The 24,228-nt window shown below is 40.2% G+C and overlaps 2 protein-coding genes across 2 annotated transcripts in view; one reads left to right on the top strand and one right to left on the bottom strand.

The window, feature by feature from the left end:
* Positions 1 to 2,069, bottom strand: part of col4a3 (collagen, type IV, alpha 3) — a 92,438-nt gene extending 90,369 nt beyond the window's left edge. Inside the window, exon 1 of the mRNA XM_036556678.1 lies at positions 1,653 to 2,069. Within this exon, the coding sequence (XP_036412571.1) occupies positions 1,653 to 1,724 (72 nt within the window). The 5' untranslated portion in view covers positions 1,725 to 2,069. The remainder of the gene's footprint in view (positions 1 to 1,652) is intronic.
* A 3,167-nt stretch (positions 2,070 to 5,236) lies between these two features.
* Positions 5,237 to 24,228, top strand: part of col4a4 (collagen, type IV, alpha 4) — a 90,377-nt gene continuing 71,385 nt past the window's right edge. The window contains exons 1-2 of the mRNA XM_036556687.1: positions 5,237 to 5,332; positions 5,812 to 5,854. Of these exons, the coding sequence (XP_036412580.1) occupies positions 5,289 to 5,332; positions 5,812 to 5,854 (87 nt within the window). The 5' untranslated portion in view covers positions 5,237 to 5,288. The remainder of the gene's footprint in view (positions 5,333 to 5,811; positions 5,855 to 24,228) is intronic.

Consider the following 24,228-nt stretch of genomic DNA (forward strand, 5'->3'; position numbering starts at 1 on the left):
AGTAAAGAGTAATGTTAATGATACAGCACACAAAGACACTATACACAATTATATGCAGCAGTCTGGGGACCGCCCTGTCCTGTTTCAGCATGACTGTGCTCCTATGCGCAAGGTGAGGTACATAAAGGCATGGTTTGATGAGGTTGGTGTTGAGGAACTACTGTGGCCTGCACAGAGCCCTGACCTCAATCCCACTTAACACATTTGGGATGAACTTGGATGTTGATCACCAGTCAGGCCTTCTCGTCCAACATTAGTGTCTGACTTCCCAAATTCTCTTTTGAATGAGCATAAATACCCACAGACACACTCTAAAATCTTCTGGAAAGCTTTCCCAGGTAAGTGGAGGCTGTTATAGCTGTGGGACGTAAAACGAGCTCATACAGGTGTGATGGGCAGGTGTCTACATATTTTTGGCCATATAATGTACATTGAATACATATACACCGACCTATCACTTCATGAAGTATGCCTCCCTATTTCTACACTCACTGTTGATTCATCAGCTACATTTAGCATAGGAGGTGCACTTTGTAGTTCAACAATTACAGACTGTAGTCCATCTGTTTCTCTGCATACTTTTTTACCCCCCTTTTACCCTTTTTTCAATCGTCAGGACCACCACAAGGCAGGTATTATTTAGGTGGTTACCAGTGAAAACAGCAAAGGTTTATTTTTCTGATTTTGTTTTGTTAGGTTTTTCAAACAAATGCATTATTAAACTGTTTATGACCACAAAACGTGGCTGTGTCATCATTTTCAATCAGCACTCATTTTCAATTCAGGGAAATAATGATTCTGTGCAGATCTGTCCTAAGTGTGTGTGTGCAAGCCCAAAGCCCAACCACACAAATCTCAGTTTTAATCATTATAGATACAATCATCTGAACAGTTTCAGAGGCCTTGGACACTTTGGGTCACAGTTTGCGCTTGGCACGTGTGACGTCACGCCCTAGAGCGCTCCTACTGGTTTTCACTGCAAAACTGCAACAGATACCAAACCACAGTCACATCAAATACATCCGAATCAATGTTACAATAACAGCAACTTGCCTACGGTGACAATACTATTAAAGGGGCGTTTCCCTCCTCTTAAAAGTTTACACGTTAAGTCATTCAGTGTGTTCGGTTTAAGGTTTTGTTTTTTTTTTTAACCATAAAAGACTGAAATTTAACGGCTGCTATTAAAAGAAAAGAAATTCCTCACCTGGAGTCAGTTCCTCTTTCTTTGTCACATCCTCGCTCATAAAAAACGCAACTGAACAAACCCGGGAAAGGAAGAATGGAGTCAGTCTCTCTCTAGTCTCTGACAGGAACTTCTGACAGGAGTCTTCACAAATTCTACTAAACCCAACTGATTCACAACCTGCTACTCTGAAAAATCACCAGTCACATCTTTCCTAAGAAATCAACATGTAACGTTAAGGAGTAGCCTTAGTTAGTGAAGTCAGCCTCTGGTTCGAATTTTCCCGTTCCACCTTAAATGGTGCAGCGGTTACTTTCTGGCGCATCGGGCGCCGGCCCCAGAAGGTAACTGCTGCACCATTTAAGGTGGAACGAGAAAATTCGAACACGAAGCTGGCAAATAAGAAGCTCACTTCATCTTCGTAGGATTAGACAGCTGTGAAAGGCACACAACACAATTTACTTACTCTCTCAGCGTTCGCGAGCGGCGCGAGTCCGAAAAGCAGCAGAGTTATTCCCACGAGAGCCACTCGCTCCATGGCACGTGTGATCCAGTATCACTCACTCAGAGCGTCACAGCTAAAAGCGTGTCCTTTTTCCCTCTGCCAGAAGGACTGAGCGGCCTCTACCTCAGGTAAATAAATAATCGTGGGGATCCCCAAAGTATCTCCCCACTGCCTCCCGTGTTCCCGCGTTATTCACCTGCGCGCGAGGCCAGCGTCCCCAAACCGACCTTCGCTGACGCTCGTAAAAGGCGCCGCCATGTCAGTATTACTGAGAGGAAAACGTGGTCAGATTAAGTAGCGTGCATCGAAAACGGGTTGTATACGAGAGTATGGGAGCCCAGGGGGTTTCTGACATAAAAATTATACTTCAGTGAAGGTTCAGGTGGAGAAAACTCTCTGTACCGTAATGTGTAGCATAGTTGCGCGTATGGTGCGCTGTGACTGGCTCTTTCTGCTGTGGACGAGATCAGTTTAGCCTCAACGTGGGCGGCGTTACGGTAAGCCAAACCGAGTCGCTGCAGCTGTAGGCTTTTGCGTTTCTGTGACAGTTAAAAGTTAGCCGTGTTTCTGTTAAAAGTTTTCGGCGTGTACCTTCGCCTCTATATGTGTTTTTATATTCCGTTTTCATGTGAAGTCGGCGCCGGGGGGCACTGGAACAGAAAGACCAGGTGAGTCCGGTTTTTATGCTTTCTTTCTCACTTCTAGTGTGATGTTTTAACGGGCTAGGGACTAAATCCGCGAGTGCGTCTGTCTGACTGACGCTTACTGTCTCCGTGAAGCTCTGAACGCGCACTGCCTGTACACAAAGTCATTAGGTCAGCCTATTTGCTTTCTCCACTAAACATCCGACCTTCTCCACTTTCTCCACTAAACATCCGATTAATAGCACACAGCACAGTTCCAACTTCAATTTGAATTGTAGGTTAACCGTCGTTGCTCTTCTGTGGGATTTCTTTGGTACTCGCTGTTGTCATTTAAGGTGGGAAACATCAGTTTCCTCAACTTTACCGCCGTTCCCCAGATTAAAGAGGAATTCCACTGATTTTTTCCAAATTTGTGCATAATTAAATGGTTACGATGTACACAAAGTCATTTAGAGTGATTAGATTTGAAATGCTCCGTTCTGTAGAAACTTGCCGAGTCAGAATTGATCTCAGTGATAGGAACCAGACGTGTAAAGAGTTTAATGCGTCTGTAAGCTCCCTCACAGAAAGTACGTTATATGGTTTTGAATATGCTAAAGTCTGAGACATTGTTTTACTATAATTTTGACGTAAGGATTTGGCCTGAAACGTATATATTTTAAAGCCATTCATGATGGAGGATTACATGTAGGGCGTTGTGAGGCAAAATAGTCCCCAAAGAAATCTACCGTCATCGTCACATATTAACAGAAATAAATAAATAAATAAATAAATGTAAAAAAAAAAAATCAGAAAACGTATGTCGGTTCACTGGTGGTATTGGATAGTAAATAAATTGTCAATTTTTGCATTAAAGACAGTGCAACCCCTGGTTCCTATCACCACCTCTCTAAACAAATCTTGACAGGTTTAAAAAAAAAGTTGACTAGTTTGTCTACAATGAATTGTTTCTCATCAAACAATTAAACTGTGGTTTTATTTAAATCTCAATGACTGAATTACACAGACATGAATTATACAGAGTTCCCCTTTAACTCAGCTGAACTCAGCTTATTACTGTTTCCCCACTTGGATCAATTCGCTGCTTTGAGGCTTAGCTGCTCAAGAAGCGTGTGAAACAGAAGTACACACCCATGTACATTATATGGACAAAAGTATTGGGACACCTATACATTACACCTACAGGAGCTTTTATGACATCCCATTCTAACCCTCCCCCCACCCACCTCCTTTTGGAGCTGTAACAGCATCCGCTCTTCTTACAAGATTTTGGAGTGTGTCTGTGTGAGTTTTTGCCCATTCCTCCAGAAGAGCATTTGTGAGGTCAAACACTAATGTTAGACGAGAGGGCCTGGCTCGCAATCTTCGTTCTAGTTCATCCTAAAAGTGTTCGATGGGCTCAGGGCTCTGTGCGGGCCAGTCAAGTTCTTCCACACCAAACTCACCCAACCATGCCTTTATGGACCTTGCTTTGTGCACTTTGCTGGAACAGAAAAGGGCCTTCCCCAAACACTTCCCACAAAGTTGGAAGCATAAAGTTGTCCAAACTGTCTTGGTATGCTGAAGCATCAAGATTTTCCTTCACTGGAACTAAGGGGCTTATGCCAACACTTGAAAAACAACCCCATAGCATTAGCCCTCTTCCACCAAACTTTACACTTGGCACAATGCAGTCAAGCAGCCAACATTCTCCTGGCATTCGCCAAACCCATACTCGTCCATCAGACTGCCAGATAGAGAAGTGTGATTCATCACTCCACAGAATACGTTTCCACTGCTCCAGAGTCCAGTGCCGATGTGCTTTACACCACTCCGTCCAAGGCTTGGCACTTGCTTGGTGATGTAAGGCTTGCATGCTGCTGCTCAGCCATGGAAGTCCATGCCATGAAGCTATGGGGGCACAGATTTTGTGCTGTTAATGCCAGAGGGGGTTTGGAGCTCTGCGGTTATTAAGTCAGCAGAGCGTTGACGACTTTTATGCACTATGTGCCTCAGCACTCCCTGACACGTGGCTGAGTTGCTGTGGTTCCTAAACACTTCCACTTTTCAATAATACCACTCACAGTTGTTCGTGGAATATCTAGGAGGGAAGAAATTTTGCAACAATGGCATCTTACTACAGTACCACACTCGAATTCAAAGAGTTTTTAATTGGTCTAGAACGACCAATTCTTTCACAAATGTTTGTAAAGGCAGACTGCATGGCTAGGTACTTGATATTATACATATGTGGCAATGGGCTTTGAATTCAATGATTAAGAGGTCCCAATACTTTTGCTCATATAGTGTATGTGCCACTGAATAGTAAGTCTGTCACAGGCAATATTGTAAAACTACTGTGACCAACTCAATATCATCGGTATCAATATTTTAACCGGATTTGACTTTGCATACTACCAAGCTAGTGATGGAGTGTGATATCTCAATCATCTGGCTCCTTGACAGGTTTTTTTTTTTAGATTTTTTGGCTGGTGGTGGATTTTCTTTTATCTTATTTATCCTGTCTAGGTAGTTTTGTGTCTTAATTGAGTTTAATCCCATTTTGGTTAGGATTGACTTTGGTGTGTCAGGGAAAATAAATGATCCAGAAAGATCAACTTTGTCCCAGTCCAGTAAGCCGCAGACATGCAGCATTGCCATCTATTATCTCTCTTGCTCTCTCAACCTCTGCTTCTGTCTCAGCGGTAATAAGAGTAAGATACAGAGAAGAAAGTATCTAAATGCATTCCTGGTTCATCCATCCATTCTTCTATCCATCCATTCATCCCTCTTTAAACCTTTCCCTGAGTCTGCATCTTTTTTGAATCCATTGATTTTTCTCTCTTAATTTTGCTCTTAGGAGTGTCAGTCAAGAGGTCAAGGGGCAGAGCTACAGAATTGGCCCCAGCAGACAAACACTTACAGAGATTGAGGGCACTTCTAGGACCGGAACACGCCCTGAGTGGCGGGTGAGATGACACGCCCCCGCTGGATTTCCTGGGCCAGCCTCTCTCTCTGGTGAGAGTTTACTTTGTCCTACAGTGCTTTCGTACCCAGATGCCTACCGTTTCCACAATTCTTTGCATTCTTCTCTTGGCAAATCAGGTTTATTTTCCCAATGTTTTAGAGTTACCTTATTTTTGAGTTTTCTAACTATTTGTAGATGCTCCCAAACATTACTAATGGTCACCATGTATGGCTAAACATACTGACCTCACCTGGGATGCTTTTGTTGAAATATTTCAGCATAACCACTTTTGTGATATGGTAGAGCATCATAAGCATTCTGTCCAACACATAACAATTTAGATTTCAAAGCCCTTTCAAAATGGATCCTCTAACATGATTAATCATAGCAATGAAGTTTGAGAATTGTCTGTGGTCAGATATTAGACAAATCCTTCCATAATTGTAGTAATTTTGTTTTTCTTGTCTTGAACGTTTTATTTTCTTATGTGCTCCAATTCTTGGTTCATTTTCCCCCTGTGTTTCGGCAGGTGGCTTCTATTGGCATATGTTTCCAGACAGACCGTGCGAGGGGTGAGTTGTTTACTTTGGATGGCCGGCCTTTCAAAATGTCTCTTTTTGCTGCCTTGCAGCAACTCTATGAAAATTAAATGTACACAAAGCTTGTTAACATTGATTCCTTGAAATGTAGGCAATAGTGATAACTGTCCCAGATGCTCCATCATCTCTTGTGTTGTAATATGCTCTGTTAGGCCTAGAAGTAGAAAGTAATGGTTCTAGAAACATGGAACTTTTATGCTGGTTGGAGTGACACGTGAATGGCTTCTGTGCTTTGCTGATAAGGTGTTTATGTATTGTGATGGCCCAGTGTTTGATTTCATTCTGATAAAAATAACCAGATTTGATCAGATATCAAAGCGTAGGCCCCTGTAGGGTTTTGGTAGCATGGAACTGCCTTTGAAGCCCAGTAGCACATGATCCACGAGGGTTATGAAGGCATATGCGATCAAAACGTCAACTGCTTCTGTTACCCCCAGCCAGAAGTCTTCAAATCTGGACCTTGAATCCAGTTTCCAGTCCTGTATTTTGTAAATACCGGTGGTTAATTGAATTGTTGTTGGAGCTGATTGGTCAGCAAGAGTTATACCTGCTAAATAGACCTTAAACTGGATTTAAGGTCAAGATGTGAAGACATCTGCAGAAGGGCTGTTTGAGGGAAGTAGAAATATTCAATGGAAAAAAGGCTGGAGGTAAATGATTTTTAATGATTACATGACAACTGCAGTATTGTCAGTCAGTTGTCAGGAACACAAGGTGCATCTTATGGACTTGGTTAAGAGTGTATATGTATGTACTCAAGTACCTCTATCATGATATTGATCATCTGTGTGCAGTAGACTTGTTGTACTTGGTGACCTTGTCTGCAACCTTATATCAGGCTGGATCTCTGTGAGTCTGCCTGATAGAGGCACAGAGCCACAGCTGGATACAGAACATTACTTATGAGGGAAGATGGAAGCAGATAGGTGGCATTCTTTCAGCAGTGGTGAAGAAAATTAGGAGGGAGAGAGAGAAAGAGAGAGGAGAAAAAGCACGGAGCAGATAAGGCAACACGGTTTGCATGGATGCCTGTCCTTGCCTCTGCACAAGGGCCATGGAATGCAGACATCCATTCGATCAATATAAACAATCCAGCTGAACAGCTAGCACAGAGACAGTGAACGGAGGGCTTGAGCCAAAAGAGAGAGAGATAGAGAGCAAATAGAGGCACAGAGGATGGAGAGAAATGGCCCTATATATATGCATTTTTTAAATATATGTCAACAAATTTTAAACATATATATTTTTGACATAACATGGAATTTAAAAGTCTGAGACCACATTGGAAATCTGGTGTTTGTTTCATTGAAACCTGGAAATAAACAACAGAAAGTTTTAGGATCTTGGAAAAATTAAAACAAAGAAAAGTTATGACAAAATGAAGACAAAATATTCTAAATTCTGCATTATTTCTAGATCATTATTACAATTGAAGCCAATTTGTGAAACTGATCATGTTAAGGCCTTTGTATGAATAGGTCATTGAAGAAATACATACGTGTTCAGACAGTGCTTAGGCTGATTTGATCTACACTCTTAAAAAAGATGGTGGTTCAAGGGTATTATACACACACACACACACACACACACACACACACACATACATACATATACATACATACATACATACATACATACATACATACATACATATATACTATATATATATATATATATATATATATATATAGATATAGACATATATATATATATATAGACATATATATATATATAGACATGTATAGCAGAGGCGATTGTGTGTGTGTGTGTGTGTGTGTGTGTGTGTGTGTGTGTGTGTGTGTGTGTGTTCCCCAGGTGCTCTGAATTTTGAGAAGGGGATCAATAGGGAGATCGCGAAGCTAAACCAAAATCACTAGGTGTCAGAATACAGATGCTGTCAGGGCACACTCACACACACATTAACTTCTCCACACCCTTACACACAGACAAAATACTACATTGAAATACATACTACATACATTTCTACATCTGTGCACCCCACTTCCACCTGCATACACAGACAGTGACTGTGAGATAGCAGGCAATAATTTCTTCTAGAGGAAAGCTGCTTTTGTCATTTTCCACTGAATGCACACCACCTTCACTCTGCCTGACTCTAATCTTATCCTTATCTTTATTCTCACTTACAGCCAAGGTGGACTGCATGATCAATTGCATATTACTAAACATTTAAGTTTTGTCATTAGCACTAGGAATTTTAGTGCTAAGACATCACTTATATTGCAATATCTTGTACAAATGAGTGACAAACTAATAGAAAAACCCTCTGAAAATCCTCTAGTACAGTGGAGCAACATAACAAGTGTTTGAGTGTTCTAAGTGAAGATGCATTCAGAGGTGTACCGCAAGACACAGCTGATCAATTATAATACAACCACTCTCTGTGGTATGTTTAAAAATGTTCAGTAGGCCCAGCTGACCTTGATTTTGGATCAAGATAGCAAGAGGAAAAGATAAAAGAAAAAAGAAAAGATCAAAGTGACCTTGGATGGCAGGAGCTTCAGTTACAAAGATGGCTCAACTGGCTAGTGTTTCAACAGGAACAGTGACTAAAGTGACATCTGTGAGAAAGACATCAACAAATGGCATTGCAAAATGTGATCAAAAGTGCTCAGTGATGCTCATGCATTAGTGCAATATGTGAAGTGACTGAGAATGTCAACGCAGGACATGATCAGATTTCGTCAGCAAAAACTGTCCGTCAGCAGTGACGTAGAGAGGGATGTTATAGTAGGGCTGCAGTGCATAAACGCCTAATTACAAAGACTAATGCACTTTTGAGACCTTAGTGGTGCTAAAACCATAGGTACTAGTCTACAAAGATGTGGAATAAAGTGATATGGTTGGGTGAGTCATCCTTCACCATATTGTCCAAAAGCAGACGAGTGCATGTGTGGCACACACAAAGAGAGCTGTACAGGCTTGAATGCATGACTCCTACATAAATGATGTCTGGTGAACCTGTTTTAGTGTGAAGGGGAATTTTCCAGCCATTGTTTGGGCCTAGCTGTCCCCTTAGACAGAAGGGTTACTGCAAATTAGCGCATAGTTATTCTGACTGATCACCTTTATCTTACAATGAAACATTTGTATCCTGATGAGTTTGTACTGGGTACATCAGTATTGGTATAAATAAATGTATAGCTAAATGAAGCTGTTAAAAGTTAGTATTTGGTTCCAAAGCCTTTGCATGCAATAACTGCCTCAAGTTTGTGACCCATTGATATCACTAGACTCTGCGCTGTCGAGCCTTTATAGGGGCCTCTTTTAGTTGGTACTTGTTTTGAGAGTGTTCTAATTTCAGTTTCCTCTTCAATAAGTAATAAGTATGCTTAACTAGGTTTAAACTGACTTGGCCAGTCTATAACGTTCCACATTTTATTCTGATGAACTCCTAAGTTGAGTGTGCAGTATGCTTTTAGGTCATTGTCTTGCTGAATTATGAGTTTGAAGGCATTTGCTTGGACATGGGAGGAGGAGATGTATATGTACATTTCAGAATTCATTCTGCTCTCCAGAAAAACTTGATGAAATGAATCTTTACCTCATCTGTCTATAAAACTTTACAGCTGGCTCCTCTGGCTCATCAATTCTTTGCATTTTCTTGCCTTTTTTTCTGTTCTTGGTGGTGATGAGAGGTTTGCGTCTTGTAGAGTAGCTTCTCTATTCTTTGAACGGTATTTTGGGGTTTTCCTTCACAGCTCTAACAATGTTCCTGTGGTCTTTGTGGGATGATCTGATTGTTGTAAAGTGCTTTCAGTTCTTGTAGCTTCTTTCTTTTTCAAAGGATTCCATACTAATTGCACAACTGTCGAACCTAGCTAGTGGGCAGAATTGAACATGACCAGCATGACAGGGGAAGAACTGCATGATTGCTCATTTTGTACCTTTTACATCAAAACAAGGCCCCTAATGCAAACTCCAATGACTACAATCAACTCTACACATTCATAGCCTATTTATGTTTACAATTAATAGGAACATGGGACACCTGAGCAGTCAGAATGACCTGTCATTCATTTGTCCCAATATTTATTGTCAGCTGAAATTGATTTCACACAGGGAATGACAAAAAGCAGTATACTTTATTTTGTAGGGAAAACACTGGCCAGAAATAAAAGCTCACATTCTGTGCTTTAGTGTCATTGTCATGTTTTATCTGGAATGCAAATAACAAAAATTACACGTTTCACTTCATTGTCCCAATATTTTTGCTCCTCACTGTATATTGCACATGTATTTTGCATGTGAAGAAATATGTGAATATTTTCGCAAATATAGGCTTAATTGATAGATTTCTGATTACACACACATTATCTAAGCCACTTATCTTTCTGGGTCATGGGGGGAGGGGGGTGCTGGAGCCTATCCCAGCAATGAATGGGCAGAAGGCAGGAAACACCCTGGACAGGTTGCCAGTCCATTGCAGGGCAGACACACAGACACGTTCACACCTAGGGACAATTTAGTGTCTTCAGTTGGCCCGACTGCATGTCTTTGGACTGTGGGAGGAAACCCATGCAGACAGGGGAAGAACATGCAAATTCCACACAGAAAGGACCCTGTTTGCCCAATAGGGGAATCGAACCTTGCCCCTTCTTGCTGTGAGGCGACAGCACTGCGCAGTCTTAATGATGTGTGACATTGTGTTTCTACTTTTTTTTTAACGTTAGGTGCAAACCCAATACTTTCCTGCAGCTCCGGACAGCTAATCAGCACAATCACAATCTTTAAATAGAAATAAAAGCAATCGAGAGCAGTTTGTTTAACCTAGATTAGTCTGTGGCTGAGGATTATAACAAAAGTTTGGCGAAAATCGGTTGAAGGAAGTGATGGCAGATGTAATTCATGAGATCTCATCTCGCAATACACGTGTGTTTGTTTACAAGCGGATCTTGACCGTTCCAACATGGCGGACGCGCAGACATATCGCCTCAGGTAGAGAATGACAAACAACATGGCATCTACGTTTTTGTATCGATAGCGGCGGTAATGCACCCTAAGTTAGCTACACAGCGTTAGGTAAGCTTGCATTTCATTGTGGTGTGTGTCCTTGCTTGCCGCACACGAGCTGAGGGAGCTCTGACAGCTCCGTATCGGACAATTAAGCCGAGAGCAAGCTGTGGGAAACAAAAGAAAAAAGAACACGTAGCGTCGCCAACTTAAGTGCAGAGTAGCAGAGTTTATCATTCGGGACGAGTTTGTCTCTGTTGTATTTGCATTCTGATTTGTATCAGTCTCTGTTTCCAACAACCATTTAATTTTTTTTTCGTTTAACGGCCGGTGTTGCATCCGATTTAGTTTCTGCTCAAATTCACGTTCCCCTTTACAGATTAGGTCTTCAGGCGTGCACGTTCACTTAACAGAAATCAACGCCAAGCAGCACTGGAACTATGGAAAGCGAAAAGATTCAGAAAATGTTAACGTTAAATGGTCATTTGTTGTAGATTGTGTCAACCTTTCGGCCATACAGCCTTTCTTTAAGGTTTTTTAGGTTTCCTAGTTGATTGTCGTTGATTTCTGTTCAGTGAATACGCACGCCGGGGGACTTGATTTGTGAGGGTTAACTGAATTGGATGCAACACCTGCACGCGCTGACCGGCACTCAGCAGCTGGGGGGTTAAACTGGGCCGGAGCGAACGGGAGCTTCGGCGTCTTTGGTTCAATAGAGTCTGGCTGCAGACATGCACTCTCAGCCCCAGTGACGTCACGTGCACATGCACTCTCTGCCACAATGGCAGAAGCAGCCTAACTTTTGGTAACTTTTGGCTGCTGCTGCTTAGCGATATCATCACTTAATCCATTTTTCGTCCATAACACGACTAGAGAGTTACATTTAATGTTATGTTGAAAAAAAAATCATAGAATCCATTAAAAGTGTCTGCTGGTTCCTGGTGGTTTTCAGTAGTCGCTGATGGTATTCTGTGTTTTCCTGATGGGTTGACGTCACAGTTTGAAGGATTCAGGTCATTTAATCTCGTGTTTTTTTTTTTGACTGATTCCAAATACATTTGATCGTTTCCTAATGGCCTCTAACAGCAACCATCAAGCTAATTCCACCAGGTTTTATTCCTAACGGCGCTACAAACACAGTCATGTTGTGACAACGTACTGTTTTAGCGCCCACAGCGTCGTCTGCTTGGTGCTCTCTACGTTGGCACAACGCTGAAATGTAAAAATTATGAACGTTGTCTGACAACTTTCTAGGAGGTTGTGACACGTACGTTGTACGTTGTCACAGCCTCCTAGAATCTTTAATGAGTTCTATTTTAATCAATATTACAGTTTTTGATAACCGGTTCTAATCGTCTTCAGCATGGCTTTCATGAGTTTCAGCAGTAGCCTTTTTGTTTTTTTTTTCTGCGAATAAGCCCAACATTCATGTCTTATAGTCGTGGTACGTTTAATTTGGAAAGTTTCCATATTTAATTACCTTATTATCAGTATGGCAATGTTAATATACATTCAGTGTAACTCTGTAGCCCAGCAGTACGTGATTCGCTGTTTTTCCTCATAAAACCGACAAAAACACTGTCGTGGCAGAGCGTGCACTGGCGTCATCAATAAGCTGGAGGCGCATGTAGGCTGAGAGTGCATGTCTGCAGCCAGACCCTTCTCCTTTCAACGGCAAACAGAGCTTAGCTCTTTGTAAAAATAAAAACAAAAAACTTAATTGTAAATAGCCAGGTAAATTACTCGACTCGAAATTACTTTCATGATGTTTCATGATGCAGACATTGGTTTAATTAATTTAGGATGAGTATTTGTAGCATTGATTCAGAGAATTCAGAATGGGCTCTGGTTGAATTCTTTTAGAGTGTGCATCGGTTGGATTAACTGAGATTGGGCATTGGTTCCATTCATTCAAAGCAGACATTGGATGCAAAGAAACTTCAATCCATGCTGCATGTGTGGTTGTAAGTACAATCCTAATTCCAAAAAAAGGGACGCTGTGTAAAATGTAAAAACAGAAGTGAGGAGACCAATTGCTGGAGTTTTAGGAGAGGAATGTTGTCCCATTCTTGTCTGATGTAGGATTCTAGCTGCTCAACAGTCCTGGGTCTTCTTTGCTGGATTTTAGTGTAATGATGTGCCAAATGTTTTCTATTGGTGAAAGGTCTGGACTGCAGGCAGGCCAGTTCAGCACCAGGACTCTTCTTCTGTGAAGCCATGCTGTTCTGATGGATGTAGTATGTGGTTTAGCATTGTCTTGCTGAAATATGCAAGGCCTTCCCTGAAAGAGATGTTGTCTGGAAGGGAGCATATGTTGTTCTAGAACCTTTATATACTGTTCAGCAATGATAGTGCCTTTCCAGATGTGTAAGCTGCCCAAGCCACAGGCACTAATGCAACTCCATACCATCAGAGATGCAGGCTTTTGAAGTATGCACTGATAACAAGCTGGATGGTCCCTCTCCTCTTGAGTCCACAGGACACGGTGTCCGTGGTTTCATCTGACCACAGAACAGTTTTCCATTTTGCCTCAGTCCATTGTAAATGAGCTTTGGCCCAGAGAAGATGGTGGCGTTTCTGAAACGTGTTGACATGGCTTCTTCTTTGCATGATACAGCTTTAACTTGCATTTGTGGTTTGCACAGCGAACAGCATTCATAGACAATAGTTTTTCTGAAAGTGTTCCTGAGCCCATGCAGGGATTTCCAGTACAGAATCATGCCTGTTTTCAATACAGTGCCACCCGAGGGCCTGAAGATCACAAGCATCCAATATTGACTGTCGGCCTTGTCCCTTGCATACAGGGATTTCTCCAGATTCTCTGAATCTTTTGATGATATTTCTGTGCTCTTGTTTGGTGGGATATCTAAAGTCTTCGCAATTTTATGTTGAGGAACATTTTTCTGAAATTGTTCCACAATTTTAGAGGCAGTTTTTCGCAGGCTGGTGAACCTCTGCCCATCTTTACTTCTGAGATACTTTGCCTCTCTAAAATGCTCTTTTTATTCCCAGTCATGTGAGTTAGTTGCAAATTGATCTTCCAGCTGTTTTTTATTAGTACCATTTACCTTTCCAGCCTTTTGTTGCCTGTCCCAATTTTTTGGGATGCGTTGCAGCCATCAAGTTCCAAATGAGTTAGTGTTTTTCATGAAATGGTAAAATGACTCACTTTCAATGTCTGATATGTGTTTTACGTTCTATTGTGATAAAAAAATGTGTCTATGAGATGCATTCTGTTTTTATTTACATTTATTTACATTTTACACTGCGTCCCAACTTTTTTGGAATTGCGGTTGTAGAAGAAGAGGTATTTTATTATGGTTTGTATTTGATGGTGTTATTTTTTTAGTTTTGTTTTATGGAAAGAAAATCCTTCTTTTATATTTTTCCAGTAATTTGTACTAGAAGGAGACAATGACTCGATTTTTTTGGGAAATGATTTTTTGGGGTTTGTTATTGCCTGGGTCAGGCTTTCATAAAGACTCTATCTTGACTCTATCTTGCTTTGATTTGGGCTCTGTCTTGACTTGGCCTCGACTAGTCATAGTCTTGGACTTGTCTTGGACTTGACAAAGGTGATCTTGACTACAGCCCTACTAAATATACAGCAAGCTGTTTAACAGTAAATAAGCCCTATCTATTTCCCAACACAGCAATTATCCCCATTTAAGCACTGACACTGGGTTAGTGGTCTATCATTGGCGATGTATGATTACATGCCCTATTGTCCAGAACTGTATGACAGAGAAGTCATTTCTTTGTATGTGTACACCTTCATGTTTGCACGTATACATGTGTGTGTATGTGCATGTTTGTGTGTGTGTGCATGTGAATCTATTATCTGCTAGTTTGTAGAACGTTGTGTCTACTCTGTATCCTGTTGCATTTACTCTGTGGAGCGGGCATACAGGTGAAAGAGGTATTGTGATGGGGGAAAGAGAGAGAAAGAGGGAGAGCGAGAGATGAAGAGATGATAGTGATAGAATGGAAGGGAACCGATGAAGTGAAGGCAAGTGAGAGCAAAAGACTAGCTGTTAAGGGAGAGGACAAAGCGAGAGAGCAAAGGAAGAGACAGATTGTGTTTAAATTCTTTACTGCATGTTCACATCTGTTGACCAGTCCAGTTCGAGTACATTTGTATACCATGAACATGAACATTGCTTTGTTTTGAATAGTGGTAGAGATAAGAATAGAGAAAGGAAACAAAAAATGCAAATAGACTTATACATATAGTACAATCACTATTTGATTTTGTTATTTTTCAGTAATCACAGCAATACTAAGAATCTGAATTATTCTTGTGTGTGTATGTGTGTGTGATGTCTGGCCTGAGATCACCTATTGTGCCACCTAAACCAGACGTCTGTTTGAAATGAGTGGACTACTTGTGTTGTTCTGGATCTAATGATGAACATGCCCTATGTTGAACCATAAGCTTGGTGACATAAGACACAGAGCTGCAGTGTTGGCCACACACACGCAAACACACACACTCACACTCCTATCTGTGATGCAGACAGCCATGGGCAATGGCTTGGTGCTGCAATTTTAGCTTGGTGCTAAAATTATTATCTATTATCTTTTTGGCATGTGTGTTTTTGATATTCTTGTGCTGCTGCTTGTGTATATGTACACTCTTAAGGCTGGTTTCCCAGGTACAGATACAATCTTTTTCCAAGAATTAGGCTGTTTTTGCTGGAGAAAAGCCATTGACAGTACTAATATTTAATGTCTCATAGACCTAGTACTCCGCCCTGTGTCAGCAGACAGTTGGTGAACTAGTTGATGATCTAGCTCTACTCGGGCTGGACAAGATGATGTTTTTGTTATCATGCAAAATTACATCACAAAATGCTTTTCAGAGTATTACTGGTAACATCAGTACTTCTAGAACACTGAACATATGAATTATTATACAAAAGACTTAGACTAAGAAGGAAAGGTTTAGATAGAGCTGGGCGATATGGCCAAAAACGTTATCACGATAAACAAAATTCATATCGTTCGATATCGATACATATCGCGATAAATGTCAAATCATGATTTCTTTCATGTTTAAAGGCTGATTATGCTCCTGGGTGGTTAATTGTGGTTTTAAACTATCACTTATGGTCGGATCATGACAAACACTCGGCAAACAGTGGAACATTTCACTAATCTGTCATGGAAGAGTGGGACAAAGTTTCTGAGCTGTTTTTATCAGCTTGAAATGCACAGCTGCAATTTTTGTAATAGTCATGATTTAAGAAAGAAAACAGATTATTTTTAGCTGTCTGGTGACGAGCACTTGGCTACCCCGTTACAAATGCTAAACAAGTGGCCAACAACAGTGCTAAACTCTTTAGTTTCTCAACGACGTCAACTCGGTTCGGGAGGTCACTGCCGTCACTCCTACCACATCCATGTCAGAGCATATCACAGTATTCAGACACCAGCTAGCGACGACTGGGTTTCTCTATGCTATCGTGGGAGTTTAAGGGGTGAACCGCAGTATATCTGACGTTCGCTGTGTAAAAACATTATCTGCAATGTGAATCTCTCACACCAGACAAACGTCCTCCTGTTAGGTATGTTTAAACTGAAAGCGGTGATTGTGTCTTGTTTGATCTACCGTATCATCAATTCACCGTGTTTTGCCTGTTTCAAGATAGCCAGCAGCTAAAAACAGCTAGCCTGGAAAGATAGCGCTCTCCCGCTCTCCAATGCCTCACAGCTTCCTCAGTTTACTTTCGTTTAAATCAGGGCTGTAATTAACACCGCTAAAGCTGTTAGAATGCATGGAAACAGGTGAGTTCACTGTAGGTCAGTACAGTTACACCACTGACCTCGTCACTCATACTCAGTCACAGGAGAACAGATCGCTGATAACATCCACTCAGAGAGGGAATGTATAACTCCGCGTTTCAGCCGTTGCTAAAGTATATTTGGCGACCCTTTTTTTCTCGTGGCCCCCTCCCTCTCTAATCAAGTCGAAAAATTCGGAAATGCGCCCTCTCCTGGCGACAGCAGAGTAGTGTCGCTTTCCTTGCAGTAGAAAACGCCACCAGGGCTTTCGCTAAAACGTGGAAGTGTGAGAATGGTGTATATCGAACATTTATCGAACATGTCTTATCGCTCTATCGAGGAAAAGTTATATCGCGCAGCCCTAGGTTTAGACTAATGAAAAAGAGCTTGTACACAACAACAGCCAGTGTATAGAAATTGTATGAACTGCATAGCAACATTACTGTATCTGATTACTGTAATTTCTGTATTTATCTGTCTTCATTTAATTTAAACTACCTTTGCATTTCCACTTCTTGTCCACACCTTGACTTCCTATTTGTTTAGAACTGTTCTGTACAGCATTGGATTGTTCTAGATTGTTAATTTAGGGATTGAAAACACTTTTATGAATCAGATAAATTAACTAGTTACTGCTGAGCTATGCAATGTACACATTGACTCTATTGATCCAGAGTACATGCACAAACATGGCAGGCACAGGGTACATACACATGCACATTGTATGCACTTGGCTTACAGCACTGTTTGCAAGGATGTGGTGAGATGGTAGATCCATTAAGCGAACAATACATGCTTTGTTGTACATGATCTGCTGGATTTGAAAGGTATAAGTATATTTAGCTATGTAGTGAGAGAAAGATGATAGTGTGGGAAAAGATGAGGAGTAGAAAGGGATGTGGGAAGTGGGGTTGCACTCCCTGATATCAAGACTGCAAATGCTAAAAATAATATTAATTATACAAATGTTCTGGACTTTATGATAATTTGAGCATTTGTGCTTGTTTGGAATTTGTATTTTTATATTTTAAAAATCTGCAGTAGCCCTGCTCTGTTTAAGTGAATGCTGTATTTTCATAACAGTGAGCTGAAAACTGTTGGCCGCTTTGGGTCCATGTCGCTCAAACACACACAGGTTGAGGTGCAAAGGGAGAAAGTCTGGACAGGTTTATAGGCAGGTTCTAAGTCCCAAAGCAGCCTATATTGCTTTTTAAACTTAAAATAATCATCTAAAATAATCATCTATCATAATAATGACATTTTTGTCAACTGTTATATCTCCCACTCAGACTGCGCATCAGTGTTGAATCTTGCCGTGTGACAGTGGGCATGACACAATTGGTTACCCTGCCACATATTAACAATCTGATTGGTCACCATTCACTATGCTCATTTGCATAAAGTTTATCCACAACAAGAGAGCAGAGAGGAAATGCAAGCTAGTGGTCTGATGTGTCAGTTGTACGTTTGTATTGTCGTCTCTCACCTCATTTTAGCACATGACACATTCTGTTAGATGTAAATTAGAAAAAAATAACAAATATTAAAAATTGAATAAAAAAAGGCAAATAATTTTGCATGATGTCATCGATCACGTCACATATACACTGCATAAAATTTCAGCATCCTCAACATGGAACACCTCTTTGTGTACCTGAGAGTAGATATAAAACTATTAGTGAAAGAAGGATAGAAGGATTTTTTTTTTCTGTAATGCAATATGCCTTACAACCTATGAAAAACACATTGATTGCTGATGTTTGGTGAATTATGTGAATGTCTTGATTTGATACAAACATCCAGAAATATTCAGCATTGGCCAGAATGTTCACAGCACACTAAAGGCTCATTTCCATATCGTACCCAGTTTCAGTACTGTGAATGCTGATATGGCAAAAAAAGATTAGCCATACAATGCCTTATGAACAAGTCTAGGCTGGCAGTGGCAGGAAAACCTCTTTAAGCAGCACTGGAGAGTGGAATCTTCTATAGATTCAATTTACAAAAACATGTTTAAAACAACTTCCAGATTTATGGACGGTTAGGGCGTCTAGATGAAGTAGTTCATAGCAGCAGAAGAGTGAACGGCAAATGCAAATAGCTCCAAAGCAATCAAGCAGGTGCAGAGGACAAGAGGAACCATAGCATGGGTATCATATTAGCATCCTGTACTGGCATCATATCAGGCAGCAAGAGTTCACGTACAACTCAACAAAAAGACAAAAAAGATTGTCTGGTCTCAAGGAACCTCTAGTTATTTCTTCCTAATGTAATTTCTTTCTAATTAGGCTAATCTTGCTGTTGTGGGAACACAAACATACAAAGCAGTGGTTTAACATTTCTATCTTTCTGCAGGTTGTTTAATATAAAACTGAATTTTGGTATCATATATATATTTAAAACGTTCCCTTGGAAACTGATAGCCATAAGTGATCCCTGCATGCTATTTGTAGAGCTTTGCTTTTAATACTGACTTCTCTTCCATAAAATGAGGCAAGTCTGTGTTCCCCCTCTTGTCTGCTACTGAATCCACAATTTATTGGAGTCATTCCAAAAGCTTCAGCTTGTGATTTCTTGAAAAATGTTGGATCATTGTCTTGAAGCCAGCATTTTTTCAGCTTTGGTTTCTTGACTGGCTGTGTCATATTTGTTGAGTTATGGAGCTATGTATATTTAAATTTGCACTAGCATTTTTGTTGCAGCTCTCTGTTCTGGGGAAACTGTGCTAGTGTAGCAACAAACTTTTTGCTTTCTTCTCTGTTTTATCTTGTCCTAATGTCAGGCGAGGAGAGTGAGTAAGAACGACAGAGTGAAAGTGCTTTTATTGTAACTAAAGAAGCTGTCTACACCAGCTGTGAGCAGCTTTTTGATTAATAAAAAACATTGACAAAAATAGTTTCTATTTTTGACAGCTTGCACCTGTCTGCCATTCCACCTCTAAGTGGATAAGGACAAACATCCATGAAGTGGAGAAAAGGAGGGATATATCCAACTTTTCCAGTAAATATTTTAAGGATTTTAACAGAAAGGAAACAATTTGGAGATATATTTCCAGAGTGCTGAAAGTTGGAGGTAACTGAATACCATTTGTGTTGTGTCACTGGTTGATACAAGTTTTTCACATCAGTCTTCACACTGTTGTGTCCTCACAGGTGACTATCTATTTTGCCTAGTGCAAAGAATGCCTCATGCAGAAGTCCAGGTATTTCTAAGAGTTTAGAAATATTTTTATGCAACTGCACATACAGTAAACACTTTCTGTTTTTTTTTTGCTTATTGTTAACAGATTTGCAGATCATTAATTCCCTTTTAAACTTGTTACAGTGGAAGTGAAATATTGACCAAAGGCATGAATAATCATGTAGGTTTGTGACTGAGACTTCACTGTAAATCTAAATGTTCACATTGTTAGCACTTTTCTGTGACACTTTTTAAATGCGTCACAGTGTTTAGTCAGGCTATTTCAATTGGTAAGGAATTGAGGAATACTTGACTGTAACATCAAATAAATGTAAATGTTGAAAAACCAAAACTCACATAATTTTTCTTAAAAACAATTGTACTCTTCTTCAACATTGGTGTTTATTTGATGTTTATAACTAAACATCGCGATGTGTTTAACAGAAGCATGGATTGACAGCATCCATCCGATTTTTTTAAATGCTGACAGGATGTACAGCTGAGGGGCTTTTAAAAAGAAAAGTAATTCTGCCACTGCTTTAATTTTCATAATACTGAACGAGAGTAAGAGTAATAAAAGGAGTGAAGGAGGTGTGGAATAGGGGAAGCCGGTGTTTCAGTCATGCATCGAACCCAGTACCTGAGCACTCAAATCTCTCATATCAATCTGGCAAAGAGCAAAGCCTGCATGCTTCTCAGCCAATCAGCAAGCTCCATCAAACCCTCATGATGTCATTGCAGGCACTCAAAGCATTAGGGCTCATGTAAACCACTGTTCCCTTTGAAACAGCTGCCAGACACAATTAGTGTTTGTGTCTGTCTGTGAATGTGCTTTTGCGTGTGCAGCATGATGATGAATTTCAGTCATTTTATGTACAATCATATTGCCATTATTCCAAAGTTTATATAAAAATAAACGAAGAATATCGTAATTACAATGTTAATGTCTTTCTCAGAGACACCCTTGCATGGTAATGTGTATATAGGAGTGAGTGTATTCTGCAGGATCAGAGCGGCAGACACCTCGACTCTTTCTCTCTCATCATCTTTATCCACCATGTGTTGACTTTGGCACAGAGCATTTCGCATTTCAGACTGCATAGCAGTAATTACCGCTATAATCATAGAACTGCTTGTTTGTGTCTGTTTGTCGCTGTGTGCCTGTGTAGAAATACATTCATATGTCACTGCTTATCATATATATGCTTATCATTTGTGTGTGCACGTTTAGTTCATTTTTAAAAATTCACATTACTATGTGTGTTGAGAAACAATTAGAAAACACAAGTCTGTGCTCTGTGTTTACATAACAGGAATTTGGTGCAGCAGGAATTTGGTTGAATTGTGTGGATGTAATCCTAGAGGGCATGCAGTGGTTTAGGTTTCTTTGAAAACTATTCATCATAGGGGTCTCAACTTGAAACTGCAGTTAAAAGGAAGTGCATTAAGAGTTTCCATTGGTCCCTTTTCCTAGTTTCATTCATAGTAATACTGACACATAATATTAAGGCAGTCCCAAAAAATTTGATTTAAAGAGTAACTGTGTAAAATGTACCTTTTTGATAAATCAGCAATGATTAAATGATTAGCAATTTGCACGCCAATAATATTTACGTATAATATAATATACGTATAACTATGTATATTTTAAACTGTTCATAATGTTTGGGACAAAGCCATAATTTTTTTTTATTTGCCTCTGTACAGTTTTGTACTCAAGCAATTCATATGTGTTTAAAGTGCATAAAAGTTCTTCTCCCATTTCAAGACACCATAATGTGTGGGAACAAAGCAGTGGTATGTACAGTAAATTAGTCAAGTTTCATATCGTTTGCATGCAATGACTGCTTGAGGTCTGCGACTCATAGACATCAGGTGTTGAGTATATTTTCTGGTGATGTTCTGTCTGGCTTGTACTGCAGCCATCCTCAGCACCTGCTTGTTTTGGGGGCTAGTCCCCTCAAGTTTTGTCTTCAGCATGTGGCAGGCATGCATAATGGGATTCAAATTGGGTTAACAAGAATTTTCCAGTTTGACTTTGAAAAACTCTTTTGTTGGTTTGGCAGTATGTTTGAGATCTTTGGGTGTCAAGTTTTTCTTAAATGTGTTCTTGAGAAAAGTCCTAAAAAAGGCCACGTCAGATTCACCATGTGTTGTTAAACCATCTGCGTCTTTGTGCCTTTGACTGCTGAATGTCAGAATCTTCATGAAGTGGGTTTTAAGAAGAAAATACTTCTTAAAACGGTTGGTAAATGAGGCCCATTGTCTTGCTGTAGAATGAAGCACCATCCAATGAGTTTGGAGGCATTTTCCTGAACTTGAGCTGATAAAATTTTCATCTCTAATAGTCTTGACTACAGCACTAATATTCAGCAATTACAGCTTTGTACAATTGGATCTTTTCCTGTTAAGTCAAGCATAGAAAGAATAGGTTAAGCACAGCCTTTTTATGCTGACAAAGGTATTCCAAGCCATAGCACACCTATGCTCTGTCTTCGGGGGGAAAAAAAAGGATAAGAATTTGCCTGAAAGGGTTATACTGTGCAGTGGTTTCTGTAGTATGGTTGTGCTGTATCTTTAAGGAGGGCTCATTTGTGTATTGAGTAACAGAGCAGGGAGGATTTTGGAAACATGCTTTATGTTTACTTTCATATCACAAATTTATATTACACTGTGTAGTAGGTGCATATATGTATATGTTACTTGTAAATCATTCTATAGATTTCATTTTGAATAGCTGTTTTTTACCCAACTTGCTTGATCAGTGGACCAAAAGTTTTCTGTCCAAAATATTTTATAATGTCACAAACAAAGTATTGCTTTTAAAAACATTTTTTAAACGTAAATAAGCACATATGCACACATTCCTTTAAGGCAATCATTTTATTCTTAAGCTATTACTGTGATTAGAGAGAGAGATACAAGTATATGGGTATGATGGGGCAGTTCAGATTTGACCAATTGGCTGGTTCAGATCAAACAGAATTTTGTTGTACTTGTGTCAATTTTGGACTCATAATGTGGTGATGTGTTTCAGGTCAGTCTTGGACAAAAAAAAACAAAAAAAAAAAAAACTCATGCTCTATTTAGGTTCATGGTAAAAAAAAAAAATCAAGCCAGATTATGGCTCTAATATAAGCTGCCTACAAGCCATTTTAACCTTGTCGCTCCAGTGTAAAACTAAAAATTCAAATTTAAGACACCAAGCATGTCTTGGCTGATCAACTATGCTTGGGATAAAGAGAAAATTGTGATTTTTGGCATTCGCTTTAAGAATTTTTCCCCAATTAGTCTACAGTGACTACAGTACCATCACATGGCGTAATGCTGCCACTGCAGTTAGAAATTATAGAAATCTATGAGTGTAGAGCTGGGCGATATGGCCAAAAACATTATCATGATAAACAAAATTCATATCGTCCGATATCGATACATATCGCGATAAATGTCAAATCATGATTTCTTTCACGTTTGAAGGCTGATTTTGCTCCTGGGTGGTTAACTGTGGTTTTAAACTATCACTTATGGTCCGATCATGACAAACACTCGGCAAACAGTGGAACATTTCACTAATCTGTCATGGAAGAGTGGGAGAAAGTTTCTGAGCTGTTTTTATCAGCTTGAAATGCACAGCTGCAATTTTTGTAATAGTCATGATTTAAGAAAGAAAACAGATTATTTTTAGCTGTCTGGTGACGAGCGCTCGGCTACCCCATTACAAATGCTAAACAAGTGGCCAACATCAGTGCTAAACTCTTTAGTTTCTCAACAACGTCAACTCGGTTCGGTAGGTCACTGCCGTCACTCCTACCACATCCATGTCAGAGCATATCACAGTATTCAGACACCAGCTAGCGACGACTGGGTTTCTCTATGCTATCGCAGTAGTTTAAGGGGTGAACCGCAGTATATCTGACGTTCGCTGTGTAAAAGCATTGTCTGCAGTGTGAATCTCTCGCACCAGTCACAGAGTCCTCCTTTTAGGTGATTTTGTGTCGTGTTTGATCTACCGTATCATCAATTCACCGTGTTTTGCCGGAGCGCTGCTTCAAGTTAGCCAGCAGCTAAAAACAGCTAGCCTGGAAAGATAGCGCTCTCCCGCTCTCCAATGCCTCACAGCTTCCTCAGTTTACTTTCGAACATGAATCCACTTCTTTTCTTTCACTTTCGTTGCTCGAGAATGCACTAATACTAAAATATGACGGTTTGGCGCTGTAACACGGCGCTGCAGACGTGATTTAACACCGCTAAAGCTGTCAGGATGTTGGTAAAGAGGTGAGTTCACCGTAGGACAGTACAGTTACACCACTGACCTCGTCACCCACACTCAGTCACAGGAGAACAGATCGCCGATAACATCCACTCAGACAGGGAATGTATAACTCCGCGTTTCAGCCGTTGCTAAAGTA

Source organism: Colossoma macropomum, unplaced genomic scaffold, assembly GCF_904425465.1.
Source record: "Colossoma macropomum unplaced genomic scaffold, Colossoma_macropomum, whole genome shotgun sequence".
Lineage (NCBI taxonomy): Eukaryota > Metazoa > Chordata > Actinopteri > Characiformes > Serrasalmidae > Colossoma > Colossoma macropomum.